The 15232-nt window shown below is 39.9% G+C and overlaps 1 protein-coding gene across 1 annotated transcript in view; it reads left to right on the forward strand.

The window, feature by feature from the left end:
• The window catches only part of LOC136694204 (zinc finger protein 850-like), a 142589-nt gene that overhangs the window by 72688 nt on the left and 54669 nt on the right, over positions 1 to 15232 (forward strand). The window contains exon 4 of the mRNA XM_066667584.1: positions 2144 to 3239. Within this exon, the coding sequence (XP_066523681.1) occupies positions 2144 to 3239 (1096 nt within the window). The remainder of the gene's footprint in view (positions 1 to 2143; positions 3240 to 15232) is intronic.

The raw sequence follows: 15232 nt of genomic DNA on the forward strand, positions 1-15232 counted from the left end.
TAATAGCCTTCCCAGTAGAGTTCTGAGTTCTCCTCCCATCTGACTCCACAATTATACCCCAGATGACGTATAGCCTGGTGGTGAGGCATTTCTAGCTGATTAACATATATTAATATGCATAATTAGACATGTTAGTACTCAGGTTTCTCGCGTGCAAGTTTCACATGCACCGTGACCCCAAAACCTTAATTCTTAGGTAGGCTTGACAACATACCTTTTATTCCCACACTCCTTTTGTCACCAAAATTTAGAGGAGTCACTAATGGACTTAAGGTTACTGAGATGCCCTACAGTTCAACTCCCCCTTTTGGCTAACAGTTGTAATTTATGTGAGCCTAAGTGCAGATCTGTTCAATGTTAGAGGTCTAAGAATTTAGAAAGGTGCTAATACTGAGTCAACATGCCAGTTAGTGTGCAGATTCTAAACGGTTTAAGTGCATGGTGAATCATTAATCATTCATATGAATACATATAAGATATAAGATTTCACACAATTATAAATGCTTAATTTTAACTAATCATTTAAGGATATTTGTCCACTAACACAAAGTAATAAAATTATTTTTCACAACAGCAGCACCACCTACGGAGCTGTGGGATGTCACTCTAACACACAAATGACAAAGTTTAGAATGCAGTTTAAAGCCTTACTGGAAATGTATCCTCAAAAAACTCATAATTTGAAGTAATCACCTGACTGAAGGTCAAAAGGCCAACCAAGGGCCATGTAGAGTTCATACTGAAACATACCATAGATACAGCTGAGAACATTGAACATTGAAGGGTCAAAAGTGGCCTGAACGTGGGCTGGATGCTGGAAAAAATAAAACAATAAAACATTAAAGGAGATTACAGTTTATCTGTGATATGCATGTTCATTGTAACTACATTTGTAAGCTTGTAAGTCAAACGTCTTGTTACTTACACGCAAGGCAATATTATAAGCAATTTTTTTCTGTGTGTCTTTAAGTAACTCTGTTAATTATTTGGCTAAATCAACCACATACAACACTCGTGCCACAGCTGAATATTCGTGTATTTATCTACGACCCTACTAGTACATACTGAAATAACGTATTTATAACGTGTTCGTGTATCTAGCAAGAACACTGACAACAACGAGCTTTGTAATTATACTTACAAACTAAATGTTTTTACTCACCAACATAACGTGCGCTGTTACTTTTTCTGTTAAAAAAAATCTGTTTGAGAGTTTTTAGGGCGCGAGCGTGAGCTGTGTTCGAATTCACGAGGGTAGGGAACGATTTCGGACACTACCTTAAAATAGTGAACTATATAGTGACTAGAGCACTATTTGGGACACAGAAAAGTCACTGGGCACGGGCGTGGCTTCTGACGTGGTGAGAGGGCGGGGTTGGATGTCCAACTCCGCCTTCCTACAGGCTGCAGCGAGAGGCTTCTCAATCAGACCAAGTGACTTGGCCAGCTAGTGTCTGGTTTTGGACGTGCTGTGTTTTGAGTATAATTAAGACGACACTGAACATAAGTTAAATGTAAACAAGCTCTCAGTGACATAATAAAAAAACTCCCATATTTAATATTGGAGCAAATTTGAGCACTAAACTATGAGGGTCAAAAATACAAAAACAAAGTAATTGTTCATTAATCGTAATCGTGGTAAAATGTACAATTAATCGTGATATTAATTTGCACTTATATTGACCAGCCCTAGATGTTGCTTTATTCCTGCACCATGAGTTGTCAACACTGACTTATTTTTTGCTGTTTCAGTAGCAGTGCTTAAGGTGGAACTGACTACAAATTCAGGAGAATATTGGTCACCAACAGAGAGCCAGGGGAGAGTGAATTTAACTAGTTTATCTTTGTTTCTTTATTGTCTTCCAGGACAGAAGACCATCTCTTTGGATACATTCTCTGGCTCCTGTTATTCACAACAGTTCCAGAGTTTTTCCACAGGTGCAAGAAACATTTCCAAGTGGAATATAACACAATGTTGAGATCAGGAGGGATTAAATGTGAGGATATGGAAGACAGAATCTCCGGTTCTCAGGAAGCATCCTTGGATACTCCCCACACCCATACATCCAACAGGAAATCTCAGACAAGTGAAAACAAACGGAAAACTTATGACTGTGGAGAGTGTGGGAGGAGGTTTACTCAGCTGGGTAGTCTCCAAACACACCAGCGCATTCACACAGGAGAGAAACCGTATCACTGTTCAGAGTGTGGGAAGAGTTTTACTCAACAGGGTAATCTTAAAGCACACCAGCGCATTCACACAGGAGAGAAACCATATCACTGTTCAGAGTGTGGGATGAGTTTTACTGTACAGGGTAGTCTCCAAACACACCAGCGCATTCACACAGGAGAGAAACCGTATCACTGTTCAGAGTGTGGGAAGAGTTTTACTCAACAGGGTAATCTTAAAGCACACCAGCGCATTCACACAGGAGAGAAACCATATCACTGTTCAGAGTGTGGGATGAGTTTTACTGTACAGGGTAGTCTCCAAACACACCAGCGCATTCACACAGGAGAGAAACCATATCACTGTTCAGAGTGTGGGATGAGTTTTACTGTACAGGGTAGTCTCCAAACACACCAGCGCATTCACACAGGAGAGAAACCGTATCACTGTTCAGAGTGTGGGAAGAGTTTTACTCAACAGGGTAATCTTAAAGCACACCAGCGCATTCACACAGGAGAGAAACCATATCACTGTTCAGAGTGTGGGATGAGTTTTACTGTACAGGGTAGTCTCCAAACACACCAGCGCATTCACACAGGAGAGAAACCATATCACTGTTCAGAGTGTGGGATGAGTTTTACTGAACAGGGTAGTCTCCAAACACACCAGCGCATTCACACAGGAGAGAAACCGTATCACTGTTCAGAGTGTGGGATGAGTTTTACTGAACAGGGTAGTCTCCAAACACACCAGCGCATTCACACAGGAGAGAAACCGTATCACTGTTCAGAGTGTGGGAAGAGTTTTACTGTACAGTGGAGTCTCAAAACACACCAGCGCATTCACACAGGAGAGAAACCGTATCACTGTTCAGAGTGTGGGAAGAGTTTTACTGTACAGGATAGTCTCAAAACACACCAGCGCATTCACACAGGAGAGAAACCATATCACTGTTCAGAGTGTGGGATGAGTTTTACTGAACAGGGTAGTCTCCAAAGACACCAGCGCATTCACACAGGAGAGAAACCGTATCACTGTTCAGAGTGTGGGAAGAGTTTTAATCATCAGAGTTCTGTCCAGAAACATCACTGCGTTCACCCAGAACCAGAAAGGTTAACACTGAGAGAGGGATTTCCTTCAGAGATTGGGATTTAATTATTGTATTGGGTCAAATTCAATGTAAAAAATATCCTTAAAGCTGAAATGTGTAGTGCTTGGGAATTTGGAGACGTCTGATTGAACTGTGTGATACCAGATGCCATGGACTGTTTATGGAACTTTTATTTTTATTTTCAAGATGTGACCTCAGAATTAATTATTACAGGTCCTATTTACCCTCTCATTCACACTGTCATTGTTGTGTTTCACTGTGCTCCAAATAGAGACAATACAACTCCCTATTGAGCTTCTACTGCCCGTCTGACCCCCATCATCACCATTCCTCCCTATTTCTGGGGCTGGACTGTATACCCTTGGAAGGGGAAAGATCAGTGTTGATGGAGCTATTAGTCTCACAGAGCACAGGAGTCACGGGGCTGTGCTACCAGGACCTCAGCACACATCCAGACAGACTGTTCTCCTCATTCTGATCGCCATGAAGGACATGCCTGCTAATCACTGCAGCAAGACAAGTGTGCCGTGGAAAAGCATTTATTATAACTAAGTTCAAAACCAGTCGAATTATAATGATTTGGTCTATTTCCATATTGTATCTATGTCTATAGTAGAGTCACTCAGGTGATATTACAGTGTCCTGAGTACAAACATTATAATAATGTGTATCTTGCTCTAAAGATTCCCATCCCATGATCATCTGATGACTCTCTGGACTCTCACTGAAAATGAACATGAAGGATGGTATTCCCAGAGTCCTCAGCAGTATCACATGACCACCTCCACTTATCTGAGATCTTTTCACTGTTCCAAATCTTCTGAATATCAATCACCCCTGTTTCTCCTTCATGCTCATTAGACAGAGTATTTAAATACAGCGTTGGTTAAGATTGTTTAAGAGTATTGCTTTATCTGTGCATTCAGAGCTTTTCTATTGTTTCTATTTTTCTTTTAGGATTTGCCCTTTGGATGTGTTTGATTGTTTGTTTGTATTTTTGGCTTGACTTCAGACTTTCATGTTTATGCTTTTGGTTTGCCCTCTGTAGGATATTAAACTGTTTTTTAATCCACAAGTGTCACTCGAGTTTTCTTTTGATATGACAAATTAATCTTTTTAAAATTTACTTTTTAAAGGCCACAAGGACACATCTTGCTTGTTTGTTACTTTATTTCTTTATTGTGTGGATATTCACAAGCATCACCATTCTCTCTTTTGTAAACAGTAGAAGACATTTTAATGAAGATCATTGAATTTAAATGTTTTTAAATTATAAAGTAAGGAACTGGACATGAATATAAGTAATAATATTGTACATACCACAGTGGATGAAGTCATACGTTTTTGAGATTTTTCAAAGGTCAAAAAATGAAAATGAAATTTGACACAGGCCTTCCACTTGTTATAACACAAATTATAATTTTCATAGAGCATGGGTTTGGGAGTGGATCAGGAGCTCCATAGCGCCCCCAAATGCAGGCAATTGTCTGGATGAAGCTGATCAGATATTTGTTCATTGATCTCATCACCAAACAAATATCACTGGATTTTATCATAAAGCAGGTTTACTGGAGTTAGGACAATTCAGGATATGCCTGTCTCATTGTCTTTATAGCGCCACCTATGTTTTAAATGTATATTCGACATCTCTGGAATGCTGGAAAATTCATACAAATTTGCAGACTCATCATTATTAGCACATACAGGTGCTGGTCATAAAATATCATGAAAAATTATTTATTTCAATAATTCAATTCAGAAAGTAAAACTTTTATATTATACTCATTCCGATCTGCTGAATAGTTTTAATAAAAAAATTGTCAGTGTTATGGATGAGATTGCACCAGTTAAGTTATACAACAAGTGAAGGCAAACAGAAAGCGCCATGGAGAAATCTTCTGTTGTTCAAATCCAAAAGAGGGAGTGTCGCAAGGCAGAATGCAGATGGTGTAAAACAAGTCTTCATATTCACAAAGAAATCTACAAAGATAGGCTACGTGAATACAACACCACAATATGCAAAACACAACAATCCTATTTCTCTAGCATCATCAACAACAACATTAACAACAGCAAAGCCCTCTTCGCCGTGGTCGACAGACTTACTAACTCACTCACACCAATGGCCCCTGAATTAGTATCAACTGAGAGATGTAATGAGTTTGCATTATTTTTTAACACTAAAATCCAGAACATCAGACAAGCGATTAGTACATCTATATCCAACAATGACTCCGTACCCTCTACATCACCTCATAAAGACTCCTTAGTTAAAATGTTCAGTACTGTAAACAGTGAAATTTTAATTGACACAGCTAATCATCTCAAACCATCCACTTGCAGTCTCCACACACTACCAATCAAATTTTTAAAGAGTGTGTTTCACACTATAGCACCAGACATACTCCTCATTGTAAACACCTCACTCATGTCGGGGGTCTTTCCGAGCTCACTAAAAACTGCAGTTGTAGTTTTAAAAAAGAAAAATTTAGAATCATCTCAGACAAGTAACTACAGACCAATTTCTAATTTACTGTTCATTGGCAAAATCATTGAGAAAATAGTTTTTACGCAAATCACCAGATTCTTGTCCATAAACAGTAGCCTAGACAAATTCCAGTCTGGGTTCCGGTCTAAGCACAGCACTGAGACTGCTCTAATCAAGGTAATTAATGACATTCACTTAAATACAGAGGCTGAAAAGGTATCTTTTCTATTGTTTCTTGACCTTAATGCTGCCTCTGATACCATTGACCATAAGATTCTTATAGATAGATTCACAAACTGGGTTGGACTCTCAGGAACAGTCCTGAAGTGGTTCGTTTCTTACCTGGAAAGCAGGAACTACTTTGTGGAAATAGAAAATAATATTTCAGAGAACATGCCAGTGACCTGTGGTGTCCCCCAGGGCTCTATTCTTGGTCCACTTTTTTTTAATTTATATATGCTTCCTCTTGGCCATATTCTACAGGACTATGGGCTGTCCTATCACAGCTATGCAGATGATACTCAAATTTACATGGCCCTGTCCCCAAATGACTCTGTTCCAGTTGTCTCATTAAGCAAGTGCCTTGAACACATCACTAACTGGATGGGATACAACTTTCTGCAGCTGAATAAAGAAAACTGAGATTATAATATTTGGGAACAGCACTGAGAGACAAAGATTGGCTGCACATCTGCACTCAAGAGCCCTAAAGAACTAGCTCACAACCTTGGTGTATTAATGGACTCAGATCAGTTTTGGTCTCATATTAAAGCGGTTACTAGATGAGCATTTTTCCATCTTAAGAACATCAGTAAGATTAGAGATTTTCTGACTAAACCAGACCTGGATAAACTTATCCATGCCTTTATTTCTAGCATTGATTACTGTAATGGTCTCTTAACTGGACTTCCAAAAAAGACCATTAAACCATTAAACAGCTTCAGCTGATTCAAAATGCAGCTGCCAGAGGTCTCACTAGGAGCAAAAGAAGAGATCATATCACCCTCATCCTCAAATCCTTACACTGGATACCAGTCTGTTACAGAATAGACTTTAAGGTGTTATTACTGGTCACTGGTCTATAAATGTACCAGTCTCTGGCCCGCCGCCGGGCCAGGAATTCCGTCTGTTTTTGATATTAAATATAGCTACACAGTCGCTTAATCAATATAGACACTCAAGGTACGAAATTAAAGCTTTAAGTCTCGGCTTTTTATTGATTCAAACCGTTTAAATACATTTCCATTTTAAAAATATGTATTTTTGGTCGAAATACACCTTGCCAGGATTGTTGGCTTTTGGTTTTTGGTTTTATTTTTCACGGCGCCATATTTTTCACAAACAATCCGCCGTTCGAACGGGCAGAGTCTCAGGATTACGAGGATATAAGACATTATACGCTAAAATGTAGAACTAGGGAAATAAAGCCGAAAGAATGAGATATTTCAAGCGTCAGGTCTGATTCAGGTCTGAAGAAACGCGCGTGCGTCTTTGTTCCTAAACCGCGAAAAACCGCCCAAACAAAGGAATTTCACCGCTAACACTTACTGTGAGAAGTCTTCTTGCAAACGAGACCAAATTCGAGTCTTTCCGGGAAACCGTTCTCGTATAATCCTCATGTTTGTGTCAGGAGTGCTGGTCCGGAAAAATCTTCTGACAACATACAAAATTGTTTTAAAAAATCTCGCTCGCAAAAATCGGCCATTACAGTGAGCCCGGCGCCTTCTCCCTTCTTCCCGCTGTGCAGCCAAACGCGTTTGAACCCGCTGACGACTCGTATAAGAAGGAGGAACATAAACAAGCGCAAGAGAGGCGGGTCTTCCCTATGCTTTGGTTAGCGCTCTGCTAAAGCGCTAAATTCGGTCGCTAAAAAGTCCAGACGCCCCGAGAGAGACTCAAACGGTTCGGTTTACCTGCCAGAGGCTCCACAAACAGTAATCAAGTCAATAAACGTGTTCTGAGAGCTTATATTTCTTTATTTGTCATTTAAATGTCCATTTAAATGGCCGACCGAAGCGCCTCAGCCGCTAGCCTCGGCGCTACAGCTGATCCCGCCTCCGCGCCTCAGAATTTAAAGGGACACGCACCTCGGTGAGTACTGAACGCAGTTTCACTGAAATTTTGCAGAAAAATTAATAATTTTGATTATGGAGAGCTTGGGGCGCAAAGAGACACTTGGAGAGGCCACCTGTTCACTGTCTGCTCCAGCTACAATAACTCCAGATCAGTATGAGGTATCAACTCCAAATTTTAGCCTGTGAAACTAGACCCCTGGAGACACACTTTTAAAAAGAAAAAAGTAACGGGACTCATGAACTTTTTTTTGTGGTTTTCATAAGCTTTTCACCACTTCAAATATATTTCAGGATCTCAAAATGGTTTCTTTAACAAATTTGAAGGGTTTTCTGTAAAAATAAATCATGATAATGCCTCTAGTTTATTCACTGCCTGAACAGATAGCCTCTAGATTTGGGTATGTAGTTTCAGACGGAAAATGGAAAAAAGGCCTTGCCTGTTAATAGGTTAATGGGGTAGGACCAGTGTATTTATCAAATCTGCTACAGAGATATCCAGTTCAGGGTCATGGTGGTTCCGGAGCCAACCCGGAATCACTGGGCGCTAGGCAGGAGCACCAGTCCTTCACAGGTTGACACACACATTTACTTACACCTACGGACATGTTTGAGTCGTCAATCCACTTACCAACATGTGTTTTAGGAGCATGGGAGGAAACCAACGCAGACACAGGGAGAACACACCACACTCCTCACAGACAGTCACCCAGAGGAAACCCACACAGACACAGGGAGAACACACCACACTCCTCAGACAGTCACCTGGAGGAAACCCACGCAGACACAGGGAGAACACACCACACACCTCACAATCACCCAGAGGAAACCCACTCATCTACAGGGAGAACACACGACACTCTTCACAGACAGTCACCCAGAGGAAACCCATACAAACACAGGGAGAACACACCACGCTCCTCACCAACAGTCACCCGAAGTGGGACTTGAACCTCGAGCTGTGTGACTGCGACACTTGTTGAATAAAAATTTGGTGGTGAAAAATGTTTTATTTTTTCTAGTTTTCACTGGTCTTCCCGGTGACTAAGGCTGTACCTTGAATTCTTGAATTTCCCCTGGGGATCAATAAAGTATCTATCTATCTATCTATCTATCTATCTATCTATCTATCTACCTAGCCCCACTGGCACCATTAATGCATGCTCAGTGCCACCAGTTCCATGTGATCTGTAGGGGCCACATCACGAACCACCAACTAGTCTATGCTCTCTTTATCCACAACCACTGACTAGACCTTTCACCTGTTTCTGATGACTCCTTCACAGTTGCCCTCAATTTCCAGTCCCTCGTGCTGGTAGTGGCAGACTTGGCTACAAATTCCCTAACACCCATCTTCACCAGTCTAACATGTGTCTGCCACCAAGTCTGCATACTTCAGCTTCTTCTGAATGCTTTGTCTACTGCATCCTCAAATGGAACTGTTAGTTTATTTAATAGATTTACCTGTTCACTTTCAGAGTACACCACCATCTCTGGCCTCAGTGTAGTTAATGCAATGCACTCTGGGACCTGCATTTTATCTGCCTAAATATTTACCCTTAATAAAACACGATGTAAATTAAACACAAACCAGCTAGTGTGGCGAGGTGGTAATGGTCAGGAGGAATATAAAATAAAGAAATGTAGCACGACTACGCGACCTAAGGGACTTTCACCCCTAGGAAATAAAAAGGAGGCGTTAAGGCCCAGAAAAAAAATGAAATGAGAAAGACATTTCACACAAAGAGGCCAGAGACGTATTTCCAACACTTCCAAATTTATTAACAATATATTTTAAAATAAAGTTTCATGTAACCAACAGGACTGGGATGAATATCAGCAGTAAAATAATTACTAGACAAGACCAAGTAGTAGAACAGGGCCGGGCTTACCACGGCAGAGACTGAGCTCAAAAATGCAAACACAGGAACCCAACCGTCCGACACCGGCAATCCAAGCACAAGCCAACGGTTTACGATCGTCACGGAGCAAGCCACCACAAGGCACAAACTTCTGCAACGCGGAACGCTGCCAATACAGGGACCAGACGGTGGAAGAGAAACAGGAAATGCCTTGGCAAGCAGCCCAACACTGCTGATACATATAGCACAAGGAAGGCCCACCCCCCCATTAAATTGAAAGTCCCACCCCAAAATCCTCAAACTGGGAAGTATAGGAGGTAAAACCACTGGCAGAACTCCATCCTGCTACACTAGCAAGATAGTTCTGGGCCAGTTCCGGCTCAGGCTCGGCACTGTTGTCTGGCTGCCATTTCTGGCAGCACCCCACATCTGGCCCAATTCCGGCTGCATGTTGTTAGCTGCCTGAGACCATTGCCTTTTTAGTTTATGCACCATACACTACAATGTTTATTCATTCATTCATTCGTTATCTGTAACCGCTTATCCAGTTCAGGGTCGCGGTGGGTCCAGAGCCTACCTGGAATCATTGGGCGCAAGGCAGGAATACACCCTGGAGGGGACGCCAGTCCTTCACGGCAACACACACACACACATTCACACCTACGGACACTTTTTAAAGTCGTCAATCCACCTACCAACGTGTGTTTTTGGACTGTGGGAAAACACCAACTCCTCACAGTCACCCGGAGCGGGAATCGAAGCCACACCCCACATCTCCAGGTTCCTGGAGCTGTGTGACTGCGACACTACCTGCTGCGCCACCGTGCCGCCCCACAACAATGTTTAGAGCATTTTAAATGTGTTATAATCAGTTACTAATAGCAATGCTGCTGTCCCCCTTCAACTTAGGACCCAGATAGCATAGAATATTGAATAAGTGTTGAAATATGTTTCTATTACATATTTTTTTCATTGATGATTGAAAAACAACCTTTAAACAACCTTTAATATTGTTAAGTATCATTTTAACATCGTTTAATGTTGAAATTCTGACATTGAATCAATCTTTGTTTAAAGATTGTGAATGGTTAAATAAATAAAGATTTAATTGTATTATGCTTAATTAATTTTTATTAAATGTCACCTATGCTGCAAAGACACGGTACATGCTATGAGAATATATATATTTTATAGAATACCAACCAAACAGATTGATATAAAAAAAGACATTTAAACATACATATGCATGCAAAGTGAATTTAGGAGCAATTTTTTAAGAAACTGAGGAGGAACGTGACAACTGCATGTATAAGAGTTACTACAATAAAATTAAATATCAAAACTGCACAAAATAAAAAGGGCTACAACATTAGATATTTCACTTCTCTGCGTTCAGAGTACATTAGTAAGAAACTGAGGAGGACCAAGCCAACTGCATGTATAAAAGTTACTAGCAGTTAATTACAAATAACACACTGGGGTTTCTGTCCGGGTTTGTCCTCAACGAACAAAAATCCACATTTCAAATACTCCAGGTTATATTTGCGTTTCTCCATTTTGCCTCCGAACATCACAAATTTAAAGGGTAACTGACAAATTAATGGTGGTTACCATGGCAACGAGAATGCTGCACATGTCTGACGCATGCCTCTATCTTTATCTCAAGATCAAAATCAGATGAGCATTAATTGATTTTAATGTTTATTTTTTACAAGCTGTTCGCGACCCACCCAGAACGTGTCCATGACCCGCCTGTTGAGTTTTGCTGGTGTAGCGAAGTTAATTATTCATCAGTTAATTATTAATCAATCCGCTGTTCAGGTAACGCATATAACTTTATTTAATTATAAACATGCAATTTCCCTAGATTAATAAAATGAGTTTGTGAATCTGTATTTATACAAATTAAATGAGCAAATTCCACACAAACACAACACACTAGTCTAGTATAGAAGAGTTATTTATTTGGATGGCAATAACATTCATAACAGGAAATTAATTTTTAAAGTTTTATAGACTGGGCTAACTGGTAAATCAAAACCCTTACATGATCTTCAATAACGTGTGATAAAGAAATTTAATGTGTAGTAGGATAACTAAACGTAACTAAAAGAGGTACCCAATGATGAATTTTCATGGCCGTCGGCTCCAAGTGAATGACCCGGGGTTAGGGAGACGGTCTTGGGCAATTTACCCTCTTGCTGATGTGGGGGACTTGAAGGACGGCTTCTCGGTTTCGATCCACTGGGCTCTCCGAGCGTAACGGGGTCCTGGTGGTGAACAATTGGTTCCTCAGACCTTGCAGACACCGGAGTTTCTCGTGCTGAGCTGGTTGTGGTTGTCGACACTTACAGCGGCAGTTTTAGCTACTCGATGCACACTCCTTGGATGAATGCCAAGCGTCTATTATGTTATAATCTCTGGACTAATCTAGGGCAATCTACTTCCTTGGCCAAATCAAGTTTACCAGGCCCAACTAGACAGGTTGAAATTTTCAAAACCTGAGGACAAGACGCCACTCTTGCAGTGCATTAATGGACTATTAGCTACCCTTTATGTAAACAAGGCAAAGCATAGGTCACAAGAGTTCTAAAACAGGGAAAGAGATATATAGCTCTAGGTGTGTATTTTATTACAATTTGATAGTTTATATTTGATCTAGGGCTATTGGTTACTTTCTCTGCCCCACCATGGTGCAATTTTTTTTAATTGCACCACACATTTACACTTTTTACACATACATATCAGAGGTAGACAGAAAGATATATATGTAGTTAGTTATATCTAGTTTAATTTCTTTTTGGCTATAGTTTATTATTTAAAAGTAAATAAAATGTGCAAGCTGTGCCTTTATCTTGGACTTGGTACAATATATCAATGCATTTATGAGATAAACACTGTTGCAGTTATGAAAGTGTAGTATTTGGGGTTTAGTCAGCATGCTATAGGTTATGTTTAATAGAAATGAAAAAAATAAACCTGGACAAGCAATGAGACAAAAAAAATTAAGTATTGTTTAAAAAAAATGGAATCCAAAACAATCTAGCAAATGACAAAATAGCAGCTTTGGGTGAGTGCTTAGAAAGTCTATTGTGACATGTTTTAGTATTTGGAACTATCTGTATTTTAGCCATATCTCCACACATTTGCACCATATCATTGCCGGAGCTTATCTCCTGCCCTTTTATGCACCTCGCATTTACACCTGTAGATAAATAAAATGAAATTAAAATGAAATTAAAAATTAAATAAAATAAATCTCAAAATTAGTTTATTTATTTATTTTTTTAAGTATTACTATTATTTCAGACAGAAGTTGACTTGGGTTGAGAAAACTGTATTTGGTTTTTCTTTTACATATTGGATTATGTTTATAGTGTAATTAACAAACACTGTTTTTGTGTGTGGGGCGGCATATTTTTGTGTTTGTTAGGACCAGATGTCCTCGTAAGGACAAGTTTCCCACATTTTGTTGTACTCTCAGGACACTTTATTGGTCGTCAACTTTTTTACAAAGGGGTACTTTTGTGTGGAAAAAATAAGAGTAAACAGGTCTATTTTTGGTTACTGAAATTAAGCTTAGGTAGTGTTATTTAGCTACAGTAATCATTGTTTCTATGGAGGTCCTTACAAGTATAGCTATACCAATATGAGTAAGTGTGTGTGTGTGTGTAGGGGTGAAAAAAATTTAGAGGCATATAGAATTGCTGGGTGCCCTAGCTCGTTGTTGTGGTTTGAAGCTTTTTTCATATGTATTGTTCAGCGGAGCTATCTATCAATACACTGACCCTCACAAACTCTGTAAGTACAAAAATAACTTCTTTCAAAAACATTCAACCTTGAATACAATTAAATCAATGTAATTAGATTAGATTCAACTTTATTGTCATTACACATGTACAAGTACAAGGCAACAAAATACAGTTTAGCATCTAAACATAGTGCAGTAAGCAGTAAGTGCAGAATGTACATATATAGAAGATATAGGCATGAATATGGACAAATATACATGTGAATATATTATATATTATAAAGTAATAAATATAAATTGGCGAGAAAGTCATAGTAAATACTATAAACATGATATACAGATAACTAATTTACAGGTTGGATTACCAAAGGAGGGTTGGATATGTTTACATTAATTGAATGTGCAGAATGTGTAACCCAATATAATATACAATTATGTACAGTGTAAAAATAGTTTACAGAGAATGTAGTGCAGTCAATGATCAGATTACTGATGATTATGTGTTATTAATGGACAGAGTTCAGTAAGGAGACAGCTCTGAAGAAGAAGCTGTTCATCAATCTACTTGTCCTGGTCAGGAGGATCCTGAAGCGCCTGCCAGAAGGCAAGAGGACAGACAAACTATGAGCAGGGTGTGAGGAACCTTTAAGAATGCTGCAGGCTCGACGAAGACAGCGTTTCTTCTGTACGTCCTCAACTGATGGAAGTGAGGTCCCTGTAATTTTCTGGGCCATATTCACCACTTGCTGTAGTGACTTATGGTCAGCAACAGTGCAGTTCTCAAACCAGACTGTGATACAGCTGGACAGGATACTCTCACCAGATAAGTTCACCGGAATGGCTGGAGACAGATGTTGTTTCTTTAGCATCCTCAGAAAAAAAGAGGTGCTGGTGAGCCTTCTTGACCAGGCTGGAAGTGTTGGAGGTCAAGGACAGATCCTCAGATATGTGTGTTCCCAAGAACTTGAAGCTGGCAACACGTTCGACAGCCATCCCGCTGATATAGATATGGATATGGAGTCGTGCATGCCACCTTTCTCCCTCCTGAAGTCTATGGTAAGCTCCTTTGTTTTGTTGGTTTTAAGGAGCAGGTTATTGTCAGTACACCATGTGACCAGATGTTCTACATCCTCTCTGAAGGCTGTCTCATTATTGTTGCTGATGAGGCCAATCACTGTGGTGTTGTCAGCAAACTTGATCATAGAGTTTGATACATGAACAGTCTTGCAGTCATGAGTGAAGAGGGAGTAGAGAAATGGGCTTAGCACACAGCCCTGGGGCATGCCAGTGTTGAGTTTGATGGTGGAGGAGTAGGTATGGCCTGACTTAACATCCTGAGCCCTGTTGGTCAAGAGGCGTTTAATCCAATAACAGAGAGAGGAGTCAATGCCCAGATCTCCAACTTGGCTGGAATTATTGTGTTAAATGCTGAGCTAAAATCAACAAACAACATTTTAGCATATGTGTTTTTATTATCCAGATGTGAAAGCACAGTATGTAATGCAATGGAAACGGCTTCCTCTGTGCTTCTATTATTGCGGTATGCGAACTGTAGGTGTCCAGTGTAGGTGGGAGACAGATCTTTAGTTGACATTTAAGTTTACATTTATGCATTTGGCAGACACTTTTTATCCAAAGCGACTTACAAAAGAGGATCTAACATTCAAACTACAGCACAATTTATAAAAATTACCTTACATTGAGTGCAATATGCCAGGAAGTAATAAGTGCATTAAAGAAAGACTTTCAGTTGAGCCAGGACCAGTCGCTCAAAGCAC

This window comes from Hoplias malabaricus, chromosome 4 (assembly GCF_029633855.1).
Source record: "Hoplias malabaricus isolate fHopMal1 chromosome 4, fHopMal1.hap1, whole genome shotgun sequence".
Taxonomy (NCBI): Eukaryota; Metazoa; Chordata; class Actinopteri; order Characiformes; family Erythrinidae; genus Hoplias; species Hoplias malabaricus.